Raw genomic sequence first — 25816 nt, 5'->3', positions numbered from 1 at the left:
TGACAAGGTGTGAAAATTAAGAGTAAAAAAAATATCAAGCTAAATTCTAGCTGCATGGAATATACAAAATGACAAAGAGTTAAACTTAAAAACTTTTAAGATCAAAGACAGAAGGAAATAGTCCAGCTTAGAGAATCAGAACTCAAGAAATGATATAAAAAAAAAAAAAAAAAAAGGATAGAGATTAAGTAGGAGCAAAGCTCTAAGAAGAGGTAAGGAAGGAATGAACAAAACCTAACCAATTATTATCAAAAGACAGTGGCCAGAAAGATAATAGCTAATGAGGAACAGCTAGTGATTGTTTGTCTGGGAAAGTTTTGATTGGATATCCAAGCAGAATACACCGACACAAAACGAGTCTGGTACAAAGTGACACAGAATACCTGCTGAGTATGAACGACTGAGTACACTGCTGGATAACACCTCATTTCTCCACAGACCCAAGGGAATCAAGTACCCTTGGGCACCTAACAAAAAATCTAAGGAAGGAGGTATGAAATAGTTATGGAGTCCATGCTCCCTTATAAAACTGAATGACCGTTATATCCATGGATTAAATTTCTTCCAACTATCTTCTAGGAAAACATTTACCTCACCTGAAGAAATGGCAGGCTAAAACAAAACAAGACAAAACCAAACAAGGAAAACAATCATGTCTGTCTTTTTGCTTGGACCATCAGAAAGAATGACTGAGGGAGCGTCCAATTATAGAATTTATGTAACCCCTAATAATTATCTTTCTGTACATGGTTTCTGATCTTTTATATACTCATTCCATATTACCATAGGTGATATTCACTTTTATTCTAAAATGGCTCAAATTCTTTTTGGAAATAGGCAACCATGAGTTTAAAAAAATAACTTCTTTGGCACTTATATCTGATTTCCAGTATTCAGCGAAATGATGGATAGACAGATGAAAGGAAGAAGGAAAGAAGAGAAGAAGCCTGGTTTTGTTAAGAGAATAAAACTTATGCAGATTGAGTTAAATGTAATGGTTTTATTAAATAGCTATCTAGGCAGAAGTCAACTGAAAATCGGCTACGGTTAGAAAATGCGTAAATAGTTACAGCTACCTCGTGTTAGGCCTGGTTACTTTGGCATTCTCAGTATTCATGGAAAGTGCCTTCCATTGTGCAGTTTTGGCCATTTCATCTGATATGTTAACAACTGAGGGATCAACACTAAAGAACAAATATACTTTTTGGTTAGTATTCAGTACTTGCAAAAGCATTAATGTTGTCGCTCTTGACTATATAATATTTGTCTTCATCAACTTAAAACTGAGAAAGCTCTTTGTCTTGCACTTAAACCAAGGTCTAGAAAAACATCAGAATTATGTAGTTCTGTTATAAAGATATCACGAAGCATTGTATCTTTCTGCATAATCAAAGCTAGGAGTTAAGATTATAAATTGGCAATGATGCCCAAAGATGATCATCTTGGCTCTAAACGTATTACTGAAATAACATAAAAGACTACATTAATGTGCTTGTAAATATAAAAAATATAGCCTCAACACAATTAGAAAACTTTCATACCTGGCAAAAATCTCAATCTCATCAAATAAATATCCCCAGTTAAAGAAAGAAAAATTGAGATTATTATTTTTTAAAAAAAACTGATTTTTAATAGCTTTTAAAAAAACCTTTAAAAAGAATGGTTGAAAAGGCAATCAAAATCAAAATCAAAAGAACGAAATACTGTCCTTTCATTGGAAGAGAAAAATGTAATCATTCCATGTCTTTATAAAATATTGCAACATTCCTTTGAGATGAATCCAATAATGATCATATCCATAAATAATCTGGGGCTCGAGGTTATCAGTCACAAGTCACAGGAAAGTGGTATGAAGTTAATAGAAATATATTTGCAAGCCCTTTTTCTTCACCAAAAAGTAACATTTCATGCATAGAAGTGACAAACACAAATGTCAAATTAGACCTTAAATTCACAATGTGATGGCAGCTATGTGATAAATGACTAAACAGCAGTCCTTTAGAAAAGTGCTAGCTTTGTTTACACTTTAAATCCAATATCATTTAAAATAATAAGACTGCAGGGGCGCCTGGGTGGCTCAGTGGATTAAGGGTCCAACTCTTGATTTTGGGTCAGGTCATGATCTCAAGCCCTATGTCAGGCTCCAAGCTGAGCATAGAGGCTGCTTGGGATTCTCTTTCCCCCTGCCCTTCCCCCACTCACACTCTGTGTGTGTCTCTCTCTCAAATAAATAAACATTTAAAAAATAAATAAATAAACTTTATTTAAATAAATAAATGAAGAAATAAGACTGCAGAGAAGTGTAACATGGTCCTTAAAGAATCTCTAGGAAAAGGTGCTTTACCAAGTCAATTTTTTTAAGGTGCAAAAAATTTGAAGGCCCAAACTCACAATGGCAGAGCCATTCCAACTTGAAACTACCTACTGTGACTAAACATTTCTTTGGTTTGTTGCCAACTTCAAATAACTGAAGAGAGGCATTCCTGAAGCACTTTCTAGCTTCAAAATGTCCTCCTCTAAGAACTTTTCTGAAATTAAAGACTTTTCTGAAGACAGTACACGTTTCGTTATTCCCCAAAATAAAACTACATGGGAAAAAAAAATAAATTCCTTTCATGTTTAATGGAGTTTTGCAGTTTCCAAATGTTTTCCTGCATTACCTCATTTGATTTTCATGGCAGGTAATCCAAAGCTACTTAAGACTATAAAATATGACAGATAAACAGATCAGCCGATTTCTGGCATTCCTGATGACCAAATTTTAAGCAAAGCAGCATTTATCATGGCCTGTGCCATCACTTAAAGAGACAAAAGTATATGTACAGATAACCATCCTTTTTGTTAAATATCAGACAGTGTAAGTATAGATTCCACTTAAATTTGTCAAGGCCCGTGTATAATCATACTGAGAAAGGGATAATGCAGACTAGAGAGACTAAGTGGCAAATAATTTCAGCAAATTGATGAGTCACTAATAACCATCACGGCAGCTCCTATAGTCTTAAGTCCAACAAAATTAATACACTAATTCATTGAACAAATATTTACAGAACCCAGCAAAGCAGAGCACTATAGCTGCGTATATCAAGACATCTATACTTGGCATTTAATTTAAAGAACATAAGAAAGATTTGAGGGAAAATCATAAAAGGTGACACAGAGTACTTAATACCAACGATGAAAATTAACAGTAAAAATTATAGAGGGAACATTACTTATGAATTCATCTATCAAAACGAATCAACATGTACAAGTCTAAATACAACATCTATAAAAACTATAAAGATTAATTAAAAATGAAAAAAATCTGAAGTTAATAAATACCAAAAAACCTTTTCTATTAAACGGAACCTATATACATTCTATACCTGACTTTTCTACTATCAAGCGCTAATCAGAAATAGAATAAATGTGGAACCAGAAATCAGATATGTGCATAAATAATATAGACTTTTATTCTTTAAAACTACAAAAAAGTACACAGAGTTTAAAGACAGAATTTACCACCATCTTTGGTTCTTAAATTTACATATAAACCACTAAAATCATACATTATAAACTATGTATGAAACGCAACTTGTCCGTGACATGAGCCCTCACTGACAATAGTCAAGTCACACCTTTGCAAAGTAGGAGAGTTCCAGGGCCTCTACACATAGTCAAAATTTGGAAGGTTATCAGACAATGGATTACCAACGTTTATCTTTCAACACACTCTGACACAGCCCCAATAAAGGACAGAAGGGAAAAACCTATACTACTGAGAGAATGGGACTATTCTGAGTTTTGTGTTCTCACTTTAAACTTCATTAAAACAGAAGGAGTGATCCAAGACAAGTAGCTCTTGTCTGCTTGGCATGTGGGTTGGTTTAATGTTCTGGTCTAAGTCTGGCCTATCACCTGCGAAGGGAAGGGCCTTGCGACTCCCTTTCGAATTCATGAAGCCCCCGGTTAGTTGATATGCTAGATGCCAGTTTTGTCATCTTTTTAAAAATAAAGATCGCTACTTTAATGAAGCATTACATGGTTTATTCATGTACTTGAAGTGTATACAAAATACATTTTACAAGATAAAGTTTTATCTCACCTATATTTCAGGGCTTTAACCGGAATCTGTAAGAGACTTCCTCCTTCAAATGGAAGGTGCACAGTGTCATCATCAGCTTGAAGCATCCGTTCAGCTTCCTTCAGGGCACATACACAGAAAGATTACTTTTCCCAGAATATTTCCAGGAGGACCAATTAATATGTAACATCTTCAAGAACTGGAAACCCAAACTAACAATATTATTGAAATATAACATATTTGCCATGGCTGGAAAAGTCCTTTTACTCTTAGAAACATATACTTATGGCACAACAGAACACAACCATTTGGAAAGACTAAATTGTAAATGCTTATAACGTTCATTTAAGTTTAACCGTTAATACTATTTTAAAAATAGATTTAGCTACATAAATTTTATTATCAATTATTAGCACAGAACAAGAGATAAAATTCTGTGAAACCTCATTACGATACACTGTAAGCAAAACTTCATTTGTAAAGGAAGGGTTTCTCGATCTCAGCAATACTGACAGGGCCAAACAGTTCTCTGTAGTAAGGGGCAGGCCTTACTATGACTAGTAAGTACGTAACACTAGTCCTAGTGTTAAGTAGCATCCTAGGCCTCCACTTACTGGATGCCCCTCCAATTCTGACAATGAAAAATTTCTCAAACATTGAAATACGACCCCGGAGGAGAAATGTCACCCCAGATGGAGAGCAACTTCTATTGGAGACATGACCCAAAATCATGCCGTCATAATCACTGGGGGCAGGGGCTGGATGGACTGGGAGAGCATTCACACTCTTCTTCTGAACAACAGAAATCCCACTATTTGAAGGTGGCAATACGCCCAGCTTTTAAAAAGTCAGCGTTATGGGGCACCTGGGTGACTCAGTCGGTTAAGTGTCCGATTTCGGCTCAGGTCACGATCCCACAGTTTGTGAGTTTGAGCCCCGCAAAGGGCTCTGTGCGGACAGCTCGGAGCCTGGAGCTTGCTTCGGATTCTGTGTCTCCCTCTCTCTCTGCCCCTCCCCTGCTCGCGCTCTCTCTCTCTCTTTCTCTCAAAAATAAACAAACAGTAAAAAAAAAATAATTAAAAAGTCATCATCAAAAAAACCCCCAAAACCCAAAGCTCAATTTCCCAGCATCCCTTGCAACTCCATGTGGCCATGAGATGCGCAAATAACTTACTGGATGACAGTTCTGGAGAGACTCCTTAAAACAGGACAGTAAGGGGAGGGCAGGTTTTGCTTTCTCACCCTATCCCCCCTCCTCCTTCCTGCCAGCCTCCCATGCTAATATGACAGCTCTGGCTCAGAATCCATTTCGACCTAGGAGGGGATGCTGAGTATGGAAACGGTGCTGAGGACGGCAGAGCGCAGCCCAGGAGCGCCCGGACAACACGGTGCAACTGTCACATTAGCTCACCCCTCTTCTAAGACTTCTTCTACCTGAGCCCAGGAGCTCTTTGTGTTTAAGCCCCCTGTACTTTTGTCTCCTGTTATACACACTGACCCTTATTCCGACTTAATACAGAAAATAATACGCAGGCAATTTTAACCTAAGTATTTCATAAATAAATTCTACCGTACTTGAAAATTCACCAAAAGCTCATCAACATTTGCACATATAATATAGTTTTAAAGGAAACAAGAATCTCTAAAAAATGTTGGAGACTCCATTCAAATCAGTATTTCCAATTAGTATCCTGATTAAAGAGTCATGATTTTTCTTAAAAAGTAATCATAAAGCCAGCAATTCTGCCATAAATCAGCACTGCATAATCAATCCAAACTATGAAAAAAATACCAACAAGCCTTAAACATATTTGTCCATGAAGTTTAATAAACTCATTTTCGTAAATACTACACAATATAAGGTATATACTACGTTGCTTTCTCTCAAAAATTAGGTGGAAAAAGTAATTTTGAGTTTAAATTGTACTTTTCGTACAATGATATTTAAAGTCCTTTTTGTCATTATGTAGATGTCATATTAAAATGTTAAAATTTAAATGTACGCTAAAATGTACTTATGAATTTAAGATTTCTGTTACCTATGTTTTAACACTGCTAAATTCTGTCACTGTTAATTAAGTACACATGGGATATGTAATTTTTATTTATTTATTTATTTTTAACGTTTATTTATTTTTGAGACAGAGAGAGACAGAGCATGAACGGGGGAGGGTCAGAGAGAGAGGGAGACACAGAATCTGAAACAGGCTCCAGGCTCTGAGCCGTCAGCACAGAGCCCGACGCGGGGCTCGAACTCACGGACCGCGAGATCATGACCTGAGCCGAAGTCGGCCGCTTGACCAACTGAGGCACCCAGGCGCCCCTAGATACGTAATTTTTAAAAGGCTGGTTTTGGGTCAGGGCTTTGAGGGGGCAAGTTGGTAAAATGGGTAAGAACTTATGTTTGGGAGTTACCTACTAACCTCCCTCTGCCTCAGTTTCCTTATAGGTAATCTGGGAATGACAAAAGTACCCACACTTCATAATGATAAGGTTCTTAGGAGGATTAAAGGAGCTGATTCCTGTAAAGTGACCATAAGAGTGCCTGCTACTTGGTACGAAGTATTAAGCAACAATGAATCGTGTAAATTTAAAACTCTGGTCTTATTACCTCTTTCTCTTTTTTCTTTTTGTCATCTTCTTTCTTTTTCTTACTTTCTGGCATGAGATCATCAAGCCAACTAAGTTCTCTCTTTGTGAAACACAGATCCATGAGTTTGCGTACAAAAACTAATGCGAGAACCTTAAAAAAGTGGAGGAGAGAATATTAACTAAAAATTAACTACATCATTTGAAGGGAAAAAAAGTATCAAATGATAAATAACCAAAAAGTGATGCATATATTTTATTTAAAAATCATTTCATATACCATCTTATTTCAAAGAAAGTGAGTTACCTATTTATCTTTCAAACTTCCTGCTCAAAGATATTAAAAATACCATTTTTAATATTTTCCTATATAAATCGCTTGCACTCTGCATAAAATTAGAAAGCAAATTAAGCATACATAGTATCTTCACAGTAAAACAAGATTATTAATTTTTATGACTAAATTATACACGTTATATAGATAGATACAATTTTAAAAATCTCCTAAGCAATGCATTAGTGAATCCATTTCCCAATATTAGGTTTAAACTTTTCAATTATATAATGTGCTTTCCTTTATTTATTTATTAAAAAAAAATTTTTTTTAATCATTATTTATTTTTGAGAGAGAGAGACTGTGAGCAGGGGAGGAGCAGAGAGAGAGGGAGACAGAATCTGAAGCAGGCTCCAGGCCCCGAGCTGTCAGCACAGAGCCCGACGTGGGGCTCAAACCCACGAACCACGAGATCATGATCTGAGCCGAAGTCGGACGCTCAACCGACTGAGCTACCCAGGCGCCCCTAATGTGCTTTCCTTTAACTGCTACTAAGGTTGAAGAAACGTTTGCAAATGTTCATTGACCATTTGGACTTCTTCCCTTTCTTCTTACCATCTTCCTTATTACTGTCTTTTGCCTGTTTTTCAATTGCTTTTTTATGACTTTTATTCATGAATTCGTAAGACCTCTGTGTAGTTTAGATAAAGGCATTTTATTCGCCTTATGTGTTGCAAATACTTTCTCCCAGTTCACAATACGATTTTACTTACTACATTCATAGAAAACACTTAATTATCATGTGGCTAAATAGATCTTTCTTCCTTTTACAGTTGGGTTTCCCTATCTTGAGAAGTTATCCTCAATCACTGGACTATATAATATTCTTCAAAATCTTCTACTACATTTTAACACTTACGTCTTGAATTCATTTATGGTTTCTTTCTGAGTAAGGTAGTGAGTAAGGAAGCAACCTTAGCTCTCCATTCAGAGTCAAATCATCCAAGACTATATACTACATTTTCCCATGTAGATGAGTTATCATCTTTAATGAAATGCCCCACTTATGGTATTCAAGTGGTAAATTCTCACATATATTCTGATAAATTCTATTTTTCTGATTTATGTCTACACCCATGTCAATTCCATACTATGTTAGCTGCCCTCACCTGACAGCAAATCTTAAATATTTAGTTATCACAACAGTATGGTAGCAGCATAGGAACAATCAAGTCCCTCCCTCACCCCAGACCCCGCCGGGAATTCTTAATTATCTTTGTTTTGTTATTCGTCTGGTATTTATTACATCTTTACTTTTTTATTAATATGCAACTTACATTAAAATAGAAAAATATCATATGTACAGTTTGATGCTTTTGACACATGTACATATCTGTGAAACCTACACCCGAACAACACACAGAACACTTCTACCATCCATGTTGTTATCTGTGACTCTGGCATTTATTTTTCTCCATAAGCTTTAAAATTACCCAGTTCACACTGACAACAACTTCCCCACATACACACAAACACATGCAAATAAACTCATACAACTCATTCCTGAAGTGACATCTTTACAATACTAAGAATGCAAAATAAAGAACATGGTATATCTTCCTATTTGTTTGGGTCTTAATTTTATGTACTTCCACATTTTATGGGTTGAATTGTGTCCCGCATGAAAGATGTATTGAAATCCTAACCCCCTGTACCTCAGAACGTGACTTTATTTGGAAATAGGGTTGCTGCAGATATAATTAAGAGGTCATACTGGAGTAGGGTGGGCTCCTAATACAATATGTCCAGTGTCCTCAAAAATGGTCTTATAAAGACACAGTGATACACAGAACACATGACAACGAAGGCAGTTTGGAATTAGGCAGTTGCAACACGAAGGCCAAAGATTTTCAACAAACTGCCAGAAACTAGAAGAGGCAAAAAGGATTGCCTCACAGGTTTTAGAGGGCCCCATCCACACCTTGATTTCAGACTTCTAGGATCCACAGCTATCATATAATACATTTCTTTGGTTAAGCCAATGGTTTTCTGGTAACCACCTGCCCTAACAAAATTCTTACTAATTTTATTAGAGCTTTTAGTCTTTTTTTTTTTTTTAATTTGAGTCGTTTGAGTTAATAAGTATATAATCACATTACTGACAAATAATGTTATCTCTTCTTTTTGCCAATTATTATACTATTCTTATATCATAGTTAGAACCTTCAATTCATATCAAATAATAATAATAGCTGGCTTCCCTATATTAAAACTCATTTATAAATTTTTATTCACAGTGACTGCATTTTATAAAAAGTCTTTTTATCTTTAATCATGTTGATAATTCTTGCTTGCTGCTCAAGTATCCCAGTCCATTTTAACATCATATATTACTTATAGAAACACTATAAATTTATTTATTTGTTAATATCTTCAGATTTTTTACACTTATATTGGTAACGAGAGAAGTCACCATCGTTCTTTCATACTTTATTGGGCTTTGGTATTAAGACCTTGCTAGTGTTTCATGCCCAAAAAAATGCAGAAGTTTCCATCTTTTCCTTTGGTTTAGAATAATTTAAGAAGTACTGAAACTAACTGTTCTTTAAAACTCTGCTGTTAACCCATCTGGGGCCCAGGATCCAAGAGCAGATCTTTAACCATTTTCCCAGTCTTGTGTGCAATTGACTTCTACATATCCATAGATTTTATACTTCTCTTTGGGTTAACTCCCAGAAATGTATGTATAGAACAGAACTAATCCATTTCCTCTAGATCAGTGGTAGGTAAACCACAGCCCTTGGGTAAATCTGGCTCTACCTGTTTTGTATGGACTATGACCTAAGAATAGTTTGTAAAGATGAACATTTGGAATTGATTTGGTAATAGGGAACACTAACTTTGAATGTCATTAAATGACAGAAAAATTATCCCAAATGAGAAAGAATTTCATTTTTCTCATTAGTAGTCTTTCATTTAAAAAAACTGGACAATTACTTTTTAGATTTCAACAATAAGAAACTGTGGACATTTCTCTCCTGTTATAGAAGTGCCTATATATCTTATGACCCACAAAGCTGAAGATATTCACTATCTGACCCTTTACAGAAATAGTTTGTCAACCTCTACTCTGGATGTTCAAACTTATTCCTATAGATTCATGTAGCATTTTCTTAAAGTCCCTCATATCTCCTCCATAGCTATGGTTATGCATCTCTTCTCTCTCTTAATCTTGTATATTTTGCTCTTTTTTTCTTCTTTACTCAAGCTTGGAAGGAATTTATTTATTATCGATATTTACAAATAAAAAAATTGGTAGCGTTTAAGTTCTTCTTTAATAATATATATTGTGAAGGGTATACATTTTTCTACAACTTTAGGTGTATCTTAGGTGTATCTCACAGACTTTGTTATAAGTTCTCCATTGAAATACCCACAATGTTTAACTCAATTTTCTACCCAGGGATTATTTCAGCATTTAATTTCTAAATACTTAAGATATCTTTAGTGTTTTTCAATATTCATTTGCAATGTAATTTATTTGTGATCAGGAAATATTACCTGGATAATTTTTAAGCTTTTTAATTTTTTAAGATTTTCTTTGTGGCCATGTACTAACCAATGTTTACACGGTATTTACAAAAGGATGAATATTGCCCATTTGCAAAATGTGATATTCTATGATAATTTAGTGAACAATACTGTCTTATTAATATGATCTAAAAAAATTTTTTTTAACTTCTAGATCTCTTAATTCCTGAGAAAGATGTACTGAAACATTCTATAAAAGAAATATGTTGTTTTGGTTGCTTTGCTTTTTTATACCTGGCTATCATCTTTGTTCCATAAACATCTTAAATTCTGAAAGTTATTTAAAAAAACAAAACAGGGGGCGCCTGGTGGCTCAGTCGGTTAAGTGACCAACTTCAGCTCAGGTCATGATCTCTCAGTTTGTGAGTTCTAGCCCCACGTCGTGCTCTGCGCTGACAGCTTAGACCCTGGAGCCCACTTTGGATCCTGTGTCTCCCTCTCTCTGCCCCTCCACAATAATCTTCGCTCACACTCTGTCTCTCTTTCCTTCAAAAATAAATAAACATTAAAAAAAAAATGTTTTTTTAATTAAAAAAAAAAAAACAGCATTCTACAGCCCAAGGACTAAAAAAAACAAAACAAACAAACTTTAGAAATAACAAGCAAATTCGGTTTCTAAAGTGACTGGTTTAATAGCTAGAAAGGGCCAATTCATATTTCAAAACACCTATGGTGCTTAAAATGGGCTATTCTCTTTCTCATATGTAAATATTACTAATACATTACTACATTATATTACTAATATAAATGTTAGTAAAATAATTACTGTGTTCAACAGAATTAATGATTAATATATAAATAAGTAAATTGATATGTAATTATTATAAATAGTGACAAAGTCTGAAAAAAACAAACAAAAACAAAACAACCTTACCATCATGGGAAAAACTACCGCAGCGGCTGAAGCTTTTATCACCCACAAAAGAACCAGACAAGTAAGCTGAATGACCGTGAAGATATGGACCTTCCAGAGAGGCACGTAGCGAAGGTATATCAGATCGGGCTGATGCTTAGCAGGCATTCCAAATAATTTTATACGGTCAAAGAACTATGTATTGGATGGTAAACAAAACAAAGCAAGACAATTAGTCAACAAAAATATCATTTCTGTTACTTAGGAAAAGAAATTACATTCAACCTTAAGAGTTTGTGATTTAAGCTAGAACTTCCTTGGTATGTTCTGAGAATATAGGAGAAGTTTCAGTACAGAAGCCCTGGACCCAGCAGGGTGGAATGGGGAAAGGGTATCAACAATCATTTTGAACTAACAGAATTAATTTAATGAGAAAACTCAAACCAAAGTGTCTTAATTTGGAAGATTAAAATATTTAGATAAATGTATCTGCTATAAGCAAATATGCAAGTCATTTAATCTCTTTGAACTTGTTTTCTAATATGTACAATAAAGGTAACAATTTTCAAGGCTCTTTCCAACTCTAACATAATCAAGTCTATGAATACAGCCTGAAGTACAATCACCAATTTTTTACCCATTGGAAAGAAAGCTATGAGCAAATTCCTTGGTCTTTTGGAGCTTTAATTTCCTCATTTATAAATTAGGAGTAAGACCAGACCTATCTACCTCACAAAATTGTTGTAAAGCCGGGGGGAGGCAAGTGAGTTAATGAGATCATTTCTTGACCAGCGGAGGAGGAGATCCAGGACTACTGAAAAAAATAAGATGCTGCTGGCAACTTTAGACAACATGCTTTTCATGATAGGAGATGGGCATGTGGTACTAACAGGGCTTTATGAGCTAAATGTTTTACACAAAGACTGAATTCAAATCTTTAAATTTTATCAGGTTTGTTTTCCAGGAAGTATTATAAACAAGACAGAGTAGGAAAAGCACTGGGTTCCAGTCTTGGTCCTGTTGCTCAGTTAGTTAAGAACCTTCAGGGAGTCCCTCTATTTGTGTTTTCTAGTTGGCAAAATTAGTATTTCTTCCTTTCCTACATCCCAGTGTTGTTCCGAGAATCACAGATAATAAGACACACTAGGCTTTACAAACTGTCTCACACCATACAAACAGCCAGTATTACCATTCTAGTCCTCGACATCCTCCCTCTCACTATACTAATCTTCGTCAATAGTTACAAGGCCTTTCATCGGCTTCAATTAAAAATAGGCAAGGACCATATCAGTTCATGACCTCATTCTTGAGGGGAAAATGTGTCGTAAGCAATAATCGCTTGGAAAATGTGGATCTGAAGTCACCAGTTAACCTGCCCCCCAAAATATCAGAGTTGAGAATACATCACTACCATCATGAAAACAATCTTCGCAAACTTAAAGTATTTTTAAGCCTTTCAACAAAATCATTAAGTACTTCAGACTTGCCTGGATTCCTTTTAATGAGGAAACTCCCATGTAAAGGAAAACGCCATACAGGACAGGCATGGGAATAAACTGCAAGTAAAACGACCACAGTTAGAATAAGAACTCATGCTACTCAAACAATTTCACAATAATAAATACACAAAAACATAGTGAGTACCTATGCAGACAGAATTAAAAGATCTTTCAGAGGTAAGACCTAACTCTTCTAGAAATAAGGAAAATGCTAGTAAACGGGAGCAACCTTGAAAAACCGTTGGGTCTTCTGCATGTTTCTTCCGGAAACGGGAGTATGTTCAGTGGTTAAGAGCATGAGCACTACAATTGGACTGCTTGGTTTAAAAAGCCAGTTAACCTCCTCTGGAGCCTCAACCTCTCTATGCTTTATTTCTGCAACCGACTGCATTAAGATGAAAGGATTTCAAATACTAAAATACTCAGAAAAGCACTTGGTGAGTACTGATCACTCACAAAGCATTAGCCAGGAATTAAAATAAAAACTTACTTTAAAAAACTAAAAATTAAAAAAGGCAGGAGTTATTATTATTGCTATCACTTCCATATAGTAACTATTATACGACAGTACCGTTTACTGATATAATAATTGAACTCCACCCCCAAAAGACAGTCCATATTACTCTGGCAGTTAGAGGCATCCCCAACTGACTACCTGCCGTGCCTAGGCACCCTACAGGAAAGCCATTAACAGGCTCCAGTCATCTACTCAAAAACCACAAGCAGCACTCTCACCAAGAGAGAGGCCTGTAAAGAAAAAAGACCTAACAGCTACAGAGGAAAACCACATTCACTTTACTGAACAACCAAGTATTTCCTTCCTAAGAAATGTGGGAGGAAAAAGTACTTCAGAAAGAGAAGAAAACAAGTTAAAAATCTAATAAGTGGGGCGCCTGGGTGGCGCCGTCGGTTAAGCGTCCGACTTCAGCCAGGTCACGATCTCGCGGTCCGTGAGTTCGAGCCCCGCGTCAGGCTCTGGGCTGATGGCTCAGAGCCTGGAGCCTGTTTCCGATTCTGTGTCTCCCTCTCTCTCTGCCCCTCCCCCGTTCAAGCTCTGTCTCTCTCTGTCCCAAAAATAAATTAAAAAACGTTGAAAAAAAAATTAAAAAAAAAAATCTAATAAGTACTAATAAATCCTCAGGAAATTTCAGGAAAATATTTCATCCATAAAGCAACTTCAGAATGCCAGGAAAAATAAATGATCAGAATGAAAAGAGGGAAATCTAAAGACATAATTATCAAAATAATTAAAATTAATTTTGTAATGATTTTGATGAGACTAAAGAGATCAATCTAAGGAAAACAGGAAATTTTCATTAACAGTGAGGTGGCAGGACAGGAATGTGAGAACATATCCAGGTCTAGTATCTACCTAAGTGAAGTTGAAGAAATATCTAACAGAGAGAAGACAAAATAAACGGGAATTGGCAGAAAATTCCCGTAAGTTTCCACAGAACAATGGCCCATCGAAAGACAAGCAGGATAAATGAAAGTCTTCTATCCATCTATTTACCTAAGTAACCAAGTGAAATTTCAGTACACCAGGAGTAAAAAGGAAATTGTGGTAACTTTTAGAAAGGAAAAAAGTGCCTCTGAAGTTACAAAAAACAAAGAGATATCACACATATTATTCAGACCACTGATCTATAGGAAAAGATAATCTCAAAAAAAAATTTTTTGAACACTGAAATGCATGTCTATCAATCAAATATGAGAACAATTTGAAACAAGCAAGAACTATGAAAGTTTACCACCCATGGCATCACACAGGGAAAAAAAATTACTCCAGGAATTCCTTTAGCAATACAAAGAAGAAATGTAAGAAAAAGTGGCAATTTTCTTTTTCAAAGTAAGGGAAGTTAACAGACACTAAGAAAACACTGGGTCCTAAGGCTTGGGCGCTTACTCTTAAGCAGCAGCGGCAGATCAGTGAAATAGGGTTATTTCTGTCTCCACACGGGGAGATCACACACTGCTTGGTTCTCAGTGAACATATATATCATACCATCATAATGCTGATTATGTGTTCCCAGAAGGTTTACATTTTTATAATTTAACGTACAGGGGAAAAAAAAGCATGGACAGTTTAACTGTAATTACAGCAGAGAAAGTAAATGTTAGTAACCATTACAATAAAGCTAAAAACAGAATCAACCCAACGCAGGTGACAGTTGGGAGAGCGGGTAGTGGACATTGAAGTGTGCTAAATCCTTATGAAACATCCACCCCTACGTGACAGACTCCCAGGCTTTTTGGTCTCAGAACCCCCTTTATGTTCTTAATAGGTACTGTGGACATGCTCCCCCCAAACACTTTTGCTTTTGTGAACTCCAAGAGGTCCCTGGACTAAACTTTTGCGATTCACTGTCTTATAGGTAAAGAGATTCAGTATAAAAATAATAAAGCAAAAAGTAAAATTATGAAAGTATGTAAAACTAGAATGTTTGTAGCCACCAAAATAAGAAATAGAGAAGTTAAAAAGAGTTTACCTCTGGAGAGCGGCTTTTAGAAAGTGAGGGAAAACTGGCAGACTAACTTTTCAAGTTAGAGCTTTCTTGCTGTTCTATTTGAAATTTTTTGCCTATATGCAGTCAATACTTAAAAAAGTTAAAAGGCAACCTACCTTAATAGGGGACAATATCCCCGTAAGAGGTACTAAGTATTCCTCCTCTTATGCCAAGTACTTCTAACAACACACTTACACTAGGCAGTAACTGCCCATTTACCTATCTGTTTCACCAACTAACTAGACTGCCAAGGTCTTAAAAGCAGACAGTAATGTATCCTGTTTATTATTATTTCCCTAGTCCTAATAGCACAGTAAGTACTCAGCAAATATTTGGTGAATTAATTGGTTACTAGAAAGTTCATGAAATGAAGGTCAAAGAATTCTAGTATTTAACTTTTTTTTTTAGTTAATATGGTAACATACATATATGCTCTAAGTTTCTGCCCTAATGTATAAATGTACACAACTCTTAACTTAATAATTTTCTTTGCAATAAAAATAACTAAAACACCAAGGGAAAAAAATGGAATTGAGTTCATCCATAATAAACAGAAAATTACAGATTAGGTACTTCACTACACTTGCTATCGTTATTGTTCCATTTCTTAATCACTAGATTCAATAAGATACATACAATAAAAGTCAGATATAAGTAAAAGATATTTAACATAAAGTTTAATTTCTTGCATGCTTCATTTACATTAGTGGTTTTTGTTTTTCTAACGAGTGCTACTACCTCTATTTCGTTTAGTTTATCAGAAATAATGCACTTATTTATTTAACAGCAATATTATTTTCATATTTTGGTCAAAGAATTGTTTCATCCATGTTTCAATATTACTTCCTTTAAGATGCCTATAAAATTCTCTGGGTATATTCTTCTTTTAGATCATAAGCCATGGACTAACTCCTTCCAAAACTCTATAGTCCTTAATACTATCCTTCTACAATATTTCTAAAATGGATGCATCTAACACTGAAATGCCTACTGTACTAAATACCAGTTGCCAAAATATTATTTTCTAAATAAGTTCCAGAAAATGAAACTAATTTTAGCTATTCTAATGTTCCATTTTCACACAACCACATATACACTTTGTAACAAAGAAGATTTTAAAACACTGCGGTGAAGAGATTTTTACCTTTAGCACTGAAGTCATGAACACAGACAGGCCCATGAGAATAAAAATCATTAGCCCTGTAACTCGCTGTTCACGAATTCCCAAAAACTTGGGTTGTTCCCCTGGAGCAGAACATTCAGATTCAACTTTTAAGCTGTTGACGTGACTTATTGACAACACTGTTGCAGCCACAAACCACGGAAGTCCCATGATAGAGCAGACGCCCAACATAACACCAACCATGAGCAAATCAAGGTGATAGCCAGCTCCTTTCTGGAAAGTGAAACAAACATGAATACTTGTAAGTCTAAATTGTTCTTTTGGGTTAAAGGACTAGACTACTTTATAAAGAGAGAAAAAATAACTTCCTTCCACCTCACATCTTTCAATTTTCTAGTTATTATGTAAACACTTCAAACTCTTGAAATAACACCTGACACAAAATGTAAAAATTACCTTCAATTTGTGCTCCTTTCTGTTTATGATGACAGCTGTAATCTGTTGATCCATAAAGATGAGAATGGTACAAAGCAGAGCTGGGATAGCGGCTATTAACAAAGTCCACCAAGGATTTTCTCCCAATGGGCTTATGATCCAGCCCCTACTTGGATCAGTAGGCTGTTAAAAAATTAAAGATGAGTAGAAAGAAAGAAGTTTCCTCCTACTGCACAAATTTCCACATCATAGGTTGTGTCTATTCCAAGAAATGCCAAGGAATCAAAAAAGGACTAAATTAAATCTTGGGACATATGCGGGAATTACTTGCAAAGACGGCCACAAGAATGCTTCCCATCCCTCGATGCAAGTCGCTAGTCCAAGTAATCAGTCTTTCCATCTAGAGGTGGGATCCACTTCCTCCCCTGGGACCTAGGATGTCTCTATGGTTTACTTCAGCCAACAAAATAAAGCCAAAGTGAAATGTGTGATTTCTGAGTCTTGATCTCAAGGGACCTTGCAGCTTCTTCTCTAACTCTCTTGGAAGCCTGAGATCAAGCTGTTGAGTAAGCCTGGATAAGTCTTCTTGAGGATGAGATACAATAAAGTGAGAGAGAGATGGGAGCCAACTACCCCAGCTGTTTCAGCCATCTGAATGGAGTATATTGCCCCATCAAGGCAATGGATGACTGCAGCCACACAAAAGATCCCAAACCAAGAGACCCTACTCTACCCTACTAGGTTTAAGTACCAAGTGCCACAGATTTATGAACAAATGAGGGATTGTTGTTTTAAAGGCTTAATGTTTGGGGAAGTTTGTTATAGACAAATAGGTAAGTGAAGCAGAGTGTCACTTCGACAGGCTCCTAACCTACTTCAAATAAAGTGAGGTCCATCTACTGCCTAGATCAACCCCTAAACTAAACTGCTTTGAAGATCTTGCAGACTAGTGATCTCAGCAGGGTCGGTACTAAATCAGAACTGGGGCCTCCGGACATACTTTTCCAAAGCATCTACTGACAAAAACCTGGCACTTTATTAGACACAAATACATTTTGATGCTGAAACATAACATCTGTTTCATAATAAAAATTTTAAAAGATCTTAAGAGAGTTTAGTTTTCTTGGAGGGCATTGGATATATTGAAATCTAAAAGTGTTTTCACTACCTAAACTTCACCTTAAGCCTGTTTTTTCTTCATGAAAACATTTGTCAACACATAGAGGAAATTCAATATTTTCAAATTCAGTTATTCTAATTTTCCCACACTGATACACATTAAACTGCTTAATATTCAATACTGTACCTGAATAAAAATATTTTACCTATACAATGCACAATTCTTAAGTGTTCCTTGATTTATTTCCCCAATGCATCTCATGACCCTTGAAATCAGTTTGCTACTGGAAAGCTAGATCAATGAACGGATAACAAAAATATATTTAGGAATGAAAATAAGGCACTGTGCCCAGGATTGCAGGAAATTACATCAATATTTCGAACCAGTATTAATTTACAGTTACATTTATTTCTAAGACTTGGTAAAAATAAAATGAGTTCCATATACTCATCTCTTAATTAAGGCCTAAAATCTTTAGTGGTGCAATAGCTATGCTTTTAAACAAAGGTATCCAAATTTTATTATATACTTTCAACAGCAAAATTTTAAAAATTTGAATAAAACTGAGTATATCCAATGGCTCTATACGCATCTATGTGTTATGTTACTAATGGTGCTCCATAGTAAAATTCATATAGTAAACATTATAAAGCTAATTTTCTCTTATTTTTAAATAAAAATATAAGGAGACCTTCTATATAATTTTAGTGGATCATTTTCCACCCATGCACTTGTACTTTGGAGGCCACTCGTTTTAAAAATAATTCTTGGGGCGCCTGGGTGGCGCAGTCGGTTAAGCGTCCGACTTCAGCCAGGTCACGATCTCGCGGTCCGTGAGTTCGAGCCCCGCGTCAGGCTCTGGGCTGATGGCTCAGAGCCTGGAGCCTGTTTCCGATTCTGTGTCTCCCTCTCTCTCTGCTCCTCCCCTGTTCATGCTCTGTCTCTCTCTGTCCCAAAAATAAATAAACGTTGAAAAAAAAATTAAAAAAAAAAATAAATAAAATAAAATAAAATAAAATAAAATAAAATAAAATAAAATAAAATAAAATAAAATAAAAATAATTCTTTCCTCCAGTGAAAGAAAAAACAGACTAAAATTATATTCACTGTATTCCTTATTTCTAATCCCCTTTAAATCTTCTATCTTTAAAAGAAGTCATATTATTTGCTATAAATATAAACATAACCAGTGACACAAATACTCAACTATAAGAAAACCCCAGAAACTTCAAAAGTTGCCAACTCCTACTTAGATAGGGAAACAATTCTTGGATGCTGTAATACACTTGTGGTCTGGTATGTACAACGTAACTACAGTCTGCCGATGAAAGCAAAGGGTTTCTAATTGGTCAGCTAAGTATCATTTTTCTCCTTGAAGAATACATTTGATTCTCTCCTGATTTTGCTGGAAAACGATACATGCAGAATTCCATTTCATTATCAGATTCACCACCCTTCTAGAAATTTAGCTAGAATCTCTTTGTTACACTTTTAAATTCAAGTTTGAGTCACTTCCTTATAAAGAAATGAAGAATGTTTCTTCTGCCTGGAAAACACATCACAAACTCCAGCTATGACTGCAGGGTCAAAGTTTTTAAATGACTCCCAACTATTTACCATTAATATTTTCATTCATTTTCCCTCATGGGACTAACTTGGATACCTTCTTGCCTGTTTCCTAAGTAGATTCATTTGTCTCTTCTCATCTTGTCATTTTTTATGTATGTGAGAAATATATACATATTTCTATAAAGTGTCCCACTTTAAGAGGCACCTGGGTGACTCAGTCAGTTGAGCATCCAACTTCAGCTCAGGTGATGATCTCATGGTTCATGGGTTCGAGCCCCACATGGGTTCGAGCCTCGACAGCTCAGAGCCTGAAGCCTGCTTCAGATTCTGTCTCTCTCTCTCTCTCTCTCTCTCTCTCTTTCTCTCTCTCTGCCTCTCCCCTGCTTACACTCTGTCCCTCTCTCTCTCTCAAAAATAAACAAACATTAAAAAAATTTTTTTTAAATAATCTGGTATTCCCATGTAACAAATAACCAAATGTTTTAATCCTTACCTCAAATTTTTCAGGAACATGAAGTTTAGGAGATGGAACTCCTACAAGGTAGTCAATTGCAACCATTATTACTATTGTGAGAAATACAGCAAAGTCACTGATTGTCGATCGCACCTATGTTAAAAGGATCAAGTTAAAATAAACACAGAAAAACTGTGTGTCCTTTCTAAATAATTCTTATCTTTCACATTAAAATATGCCACTAGAAAGTGTCAATAAGGTTTTTAATTAGTAATAATGTGTCAATGAAGTACATTTATTTCTAGTATATTTTCAAAAAGATAAAAGACACATTTCACAACTAACCTACCATCCCTCATGGTACCATGATCTTCCTACTATTAGTTCAGACATGTAATATGCATCTTTCTCTAGAAGTAATTGCTTTACACCTATTTGACATCAAGTATTAACCTCAAACAATTTATTACAGTTTTGAAATAAACCAGAGAAACAAAAACTAACTCCAAAATCACATCCCAATTACCTTGGTAGGAAAATACCGCTTGGTCTTAAATTGCTTGAGGAATGAAGACAGAAAAAATGTTGTGAAAAATAAGATGACACTCCAAAAGAGCACATCTGGAATATAAGGTCCATGAAGACCACAGGCTGACCCTACAAACACACCATGAAAGGTTTTACATTCCGGGGGGGGAGGGCGGGAGGGAAGGAGAAAAAAATAGAAAAAGGAGAGAATAAGATTCTCAGATACCTAATAAATTACTAATGAACTCTATTGACTCTAAGATGCTAGTGACTGAAGACATGCCATTATTTTATATTTTACTTAGAAAGAAAAAACACTGCCAAGTCAACTTTAACACATCATCAACCGTAAGACATACCCTGAGTTCAGAGATGCTATAGTTTGAAAAATATATGAATCTTAAATCACTGAACGAAAATACAGTATTTTGCCAAGTTACATCACACAGTCCTTTCTTTCAACTCCACATACTCTTTAGTGAAAGCTTCAGAGTGAATAGTAATTTCTGAACACTTTGTATGCATTCTTGATGGTCTACAAGTTTACTATCTTTCCTTTACTTCTAAACAAGTCACTTAAAACAAAAGTGCCAAGTTCAAATGAGGAATAAAAAGTTGTTGGGCTTTTCTGACTTCACTCAAGACTCAGGATTAAAGCATGGGACTAGGAGCAGTAAATCAATCATTCAAACAGTATTTCCATTAAAAAAAATCAATAACGTAATGATATAGCATAATATAAATGCAATAATAGAGATATTTTGACCAGATTTTCCTTTTGGGGAAAAAAAAAATAACTCAAAGGCAACCAGAGATTAAAAAGGACATATGCCTCTAACGTCATTTTTCTCTTACTTATATTCTAATGAGACTTGTTTTAACGACACAACTCAGGTTTACCAAGAGAAAAATAGTCTCAGGTTCCATTATTCTCAATTTCTATGTGCTGAAATGAGTAAAGCCTCAAATTTACAATATGGCTCACAAAAATAAAAGCTAAAAGTACAAAAAAAACACAAAAAACAAAAAACTAAACCCAGGCCTTTTGAATATTAAGACACCGCAAAAAGACCTGTATCTATAATATCAAGACCTCCTATTCACCATGGAATGAGATTTTTTTTAAAAAAAAAATCACTTTCATTTGAGCAACTCTGTTAACTCTACCTCTTTCATAGCAAAAATGACTTTTTAAATAGAAAGCAGTCAAGCATGAATCTAAGTTGATTACTGATATATAATGCTTTAAGTCAGCAGTGTCCAACAGAACTTCCTATGATGATGGTTCAGTGTCTCCACTGGCCAATGTAGCAGTCAGCAGTCACACGAGGTGACCGAGTACTTGAAATGTGGCTAGTGCAACTGAGAATTGAACCTTTAATTAAATGTATTTAACTTCAATTTAAATAGATACATGTGGCCAATGGCTACTATACTGGACAACAGAGACATAAATTATCAATGAGATAAAATTTCAGATATCCTTCCAATGATATAGTTAGGAGTTATATTTAGTGAGAAAAAAATGACCTACAATTGCTTATATAAAATTGCTTATATGATATAAAAAGCACCACAGAAACTCAGGGGATCTTGATTTTGATATTGCTACAATCACTTTATGAGTTAATCTCAAATGCCAATCTGGGAAGTGCCCAAAACAGATATTCTACAGCTAGGACAATATGCCCCAACAGAATATAAGAACACGTAATAGTATTCAGTACACAGTAGGTGCTCATTACATGTTTTTTGTCCTTCTTCCTTCCTGAGGTGCTTAAGTTACGTTAGTCTCTACAAGTCTCTACAAGTCTACAAGTCTCTACACGGCTCTACAAGGCTCTGAACAAGGTTTAGTTTGACACTGAGGCATGAGGAAAGCACTCAGTATCTTCTAAATAAGCTGTTCATGGAGCAGATGAACTGATACAGAGCAAGCAGGACAAGAAGATGTGGGCTGTTCTAAACTGCCAACTCCAGTATGTGCAACCACAGTCATAGCAAACACTTCCCGTGAATTTATCAATCTACGTGGAATGAGAAACCAGAAGTATGTTCACATCTTTTTAATAATTATACCTTGGAAGTCATATTTAGTCCTTTTTATCCCCCTTACCAGGTTCATTCTTTGCAGCCTACTGTGTGATACATAAAAATGTGGTAACTCCTATCTGGTCAACACAACACTGTGTTCTGAAAACATACCGTAACTACTAATCGAGAAGAAAATGTAGGTCTACTCAGAAAAAGCTAAAGAACTAGGTTATTATTTGCAAAATCCTTTATCTCATAATGTACTCACAGAAACAGTGAGATTCTCCCAGGAAATATCATGTGCTGTTAAATTCTTTTCCTTCCACACCTTGAGGGTTTCATTGCTAGGGTTGGAGGGTTCAACACATACACATCTGAGAAATGAGAACAGGGTAAAATTTTAAGGATCCTACATTTCATGTTTAGATTGTATTATATCAATCACCCAATGTGGTAGCTTTTAATCTAACTTTTCTCCCCATGTTGCAATGCATGGAGACTACAAAGTGAAAACACATCAGAAACAATGGAACGGACGAGGTTTGCCTTATATACGTAAAATGTAACAAATACAAATATCAATACAATGATATTTTAAAGAATATCTTAATGAAACTTGTTAGATGTATTCGGGGGGGGGGGGGCAGTGCTATTTTCTTTCAAAACCTGACAAGATACTACCATATTTAGTAAGGCCACTCTACTAAATCTTACCTACTTGACCCCCACGGGAGCAGCTCTGCCTCCCCAGGCACACATAAACGAAGCACGAAGCTCCCAATACAGAGATACTCCTATTTCCGCTTTGTACTCTGACAAGCTCTACCTACTCATGCTCATCCTTTATGGATCTTAAGTTTCATTCTTAAAGAAATAAATGAAAAACAATTTTTCATCAGGATAGAACTAGGAAAGTCATAAGGAGATCGGAAAGTTCAGTTTATATCCCCAGAACTCACTCGCCTAAAGAAAAACTAGAAACACACACACACACACACACACACACACACACACACACACACACAAGCAAAGAAATCTCTAACTGTGGATTTAAAAAATAAAAAGGAGAAGCACACAGGAATATTCCCAATTAGATTATCAGCTGTTTAAGAACAGGCAAGAGGCTGGACATTGGATTCATTCCATGCTCTATCATTTCCTAGCTGTGTTTGACCCAAGGCAAGTTTTAACCTCCATGAGGCTGTTTCTTCATACACAAAAGGGGCTAGGATATGAATAACTAAGTCAAATGTGATATGAATTATGCAACAGCACTACACAGTTCTACCCCAGTATTTTGGTAACCACTTTCTCCTTGCAAGTCAATCAAATGCAGGATCACATTTATACTAAATGCTATATGCTATAGACAGCAAATACAGGCATCTACCTAGATATGTCAGACTTTTAATTGAATATATTTGTCAACCTTCTGTAACTATTATGATCACTTTTCAAATCCTATCTTATTCCAGAGTCTTAAAAGATGTTCAATTCATGCTTTTCTTATCACAAAGCAAATGGTCCACCAAACAGCATCAGAGTGTACTGAAATTACACCGTAAAAATAACTTCAAGTAAAAATGATCAGACTTCAAAAATGTTAATGAAAATGCAAACTACTAGGAACATAAAAATCTCTGCGTCCTACATTCAGGACTTGGTTACAGAATACTAGATGGAACACAAGATCTAACAAAATTGCTTGATTCAAATATACAGTGCTTAGTTGCCAAAGAATTGCATTTAAATTGACTGATCCAATTCAAACAGAAGACCAAAAATACACACATTTGAGAAAGTTGTTTCTGGAAATAAAAATGACTGAATTTGTCCAACTGTATTTATGTTCCTACTGAGTGCGTCGGTCAAGTCTCATCTGTAACAAACAAGTCAACCTCCACATGGCTAGTTGGGTAAGTTACAGCTAGATATACCATGAGCATCACATGCAAAATAAATGCTTTTAGGCTCAGACATTGCTGCAAAAAATACATTCTAATAATATTGGGGAAAACAGAAACACTTACGAGTAGCTGGTCAGTTTATCTAAGTTGTTGTGCATATTAAATGCATATATTTCTCCTAAGTGGAAGAGCTTCTCCAAAGCCTCGTAGATGAATATGATGCAAATAAGAGCTGCAAAAGCCTCCTCTGTAAATCGAGTGATATAGCACACAAGGCTGCTCGCATCTGTTGCAACCAAAACAATGCACAAGAAGGAAGTCCACAGACCAATACTGGTTCTTAAAGACAGATAGGAAAGCTGATAATCTCTGTTTAGGGAAAAAATGTGACATGATCAACATACACACACAACAGTGTATATCTGTAATTAAGATTTTCACAACAAGCAATAACAAGAGTCTAAAAGCATAAGCTTCCTAAAAAGAGTAAATTACAGAATAACAATAATGACTAAAGAAAGCCCTCGGTATGTCTCTGTTGCAATTGAAGATAACAGAATTATAACAGCTTACTTATATAAAAGATTTACAGTGAAAATCCGGTAGGCAATCAGTATTTCAAAAACAAAGACCACACTTTAGAAATCAGTTCTGAGGAGTAGAAGACAGACGTGCAGTCTACAGAACTACATGGGACACTCTAAAGACCCGGAAGCTCTACGTTAACATGGTAACCACACCCTGTCCCCTCCACAGCCATCACTAACATCTCCTCTGCCACCAGTATCGCCACAGAAAGTGACTTCATTTTGTAAATTCAATTTCAAATAAGAAATTACTTTAAGACCACAGAGTCCAGAACACTTCAGGTCATTGCATTCTGTCTTAGTCTATGCAGCTGGCATGCCAGATTGGAATCAGAATCAGCTTGTTCAGTGAAGAAGCAATCAGAACAAGATGAGTTAGATGAATCAGATATTTTAATAGGATCAAGTGGTTTCAGGCTAAAATATTCAATGGCATTTATCTCACAAAAGGAATAGTATTGGCCACGTCAAATTCCAACTCTACCAGCTACAGTACCCAGAACTGATTCCCACACTGTGAACCCTGCCAATGGAAACTGACATCTCACTCCGGCAGCTAAAATTCATTCTGCTAAATAGACCTGGTTGGCAAAGTCAGCTACAGCCTCCAAGATCCACCTCTTTTTAAAATTCCTTTAAAAGACCAACATACCAGCTAATCAACAATTAGATTAACTCCT

At 35.7% G+C, this 25816-nt stretch overlaps 1 protein-coding gene across 9 annotated transcripts in view; it reads right to left on the bottom strand.

Annotated features, from left to right (window-relative positions):
* The window catches only part of SLC4A7 (solute carrier family 4 member 7), a 108368-nt gene that overhangs the window by 5038 nt on the left and 77514 nt on the right, over window positions 1-25816 (bottom strand). For 7 of the 9 annotated variants that reach the window (XM_040480000.1, XM_040479999.1, XM_040480001.1 and 4 more), the window contains 11 exons: window positions 24673-24918; window positions 22911-23016; window positions 20607-20768; window positions 20120-20233; window positions 16959-17120; window positions 16524-16775; window positions 12861-12929; window positions 11395-11568; window positions 6678-6809; window positions 4088-4185; window positions 1077-1184 (listed from right to left, as the gene is read on the bottom strand). In XM_040480000.1, the coding sequence (XP_040335934.1) occupies window positions 1077-1184; window positions 4088-4185; window positions 6678-6809; window positions 11395-11568; window positions 12861-12929; window positions 16524-16775; window positions 16959-17120; window positions 20120-20233; window positions 20607-20768; window positions 22911-23016; window positions 24673-24918 (1623 nt within the window). The remainder of the gene's footprint in view (window positions 1-1076; window positions 1185-4087; window positions 4186-6677; window positions 6810-11394; window positions 11569-12860; window positions 12930-16523; window positions 16776-16958; window positions 17121-20119; window positions 20234-20606; window positions 20769-22910; window positions 23017-24672; window positions 24919-25816) is intronic. The other 2 variants (XM_040480006.1, XM_040480007.1) reach the window with 1 other exon arrangement.

Source organism: Herpailurus yagouaroundi, unplaced genomic scaffold, assembly GCF_014898765.1.
Source record: "Herpailurus yagouaroundi ecotype Mexico unplaced genomic scaffold, PumYag 159, whole genome shotgun sequence".
Taxonomy (NCBI): Eukaryota; Metazoa; Chordata; class Mammalia; order Carnivora; family Felidae; genus Herpailurus; species Herpailurus yagouaroundi.
The sequence above is the reverse complement of the archived record's forward strand: the minus strand, read 5'-3'. Positions and strand labels throughout refer to the sequence as shown.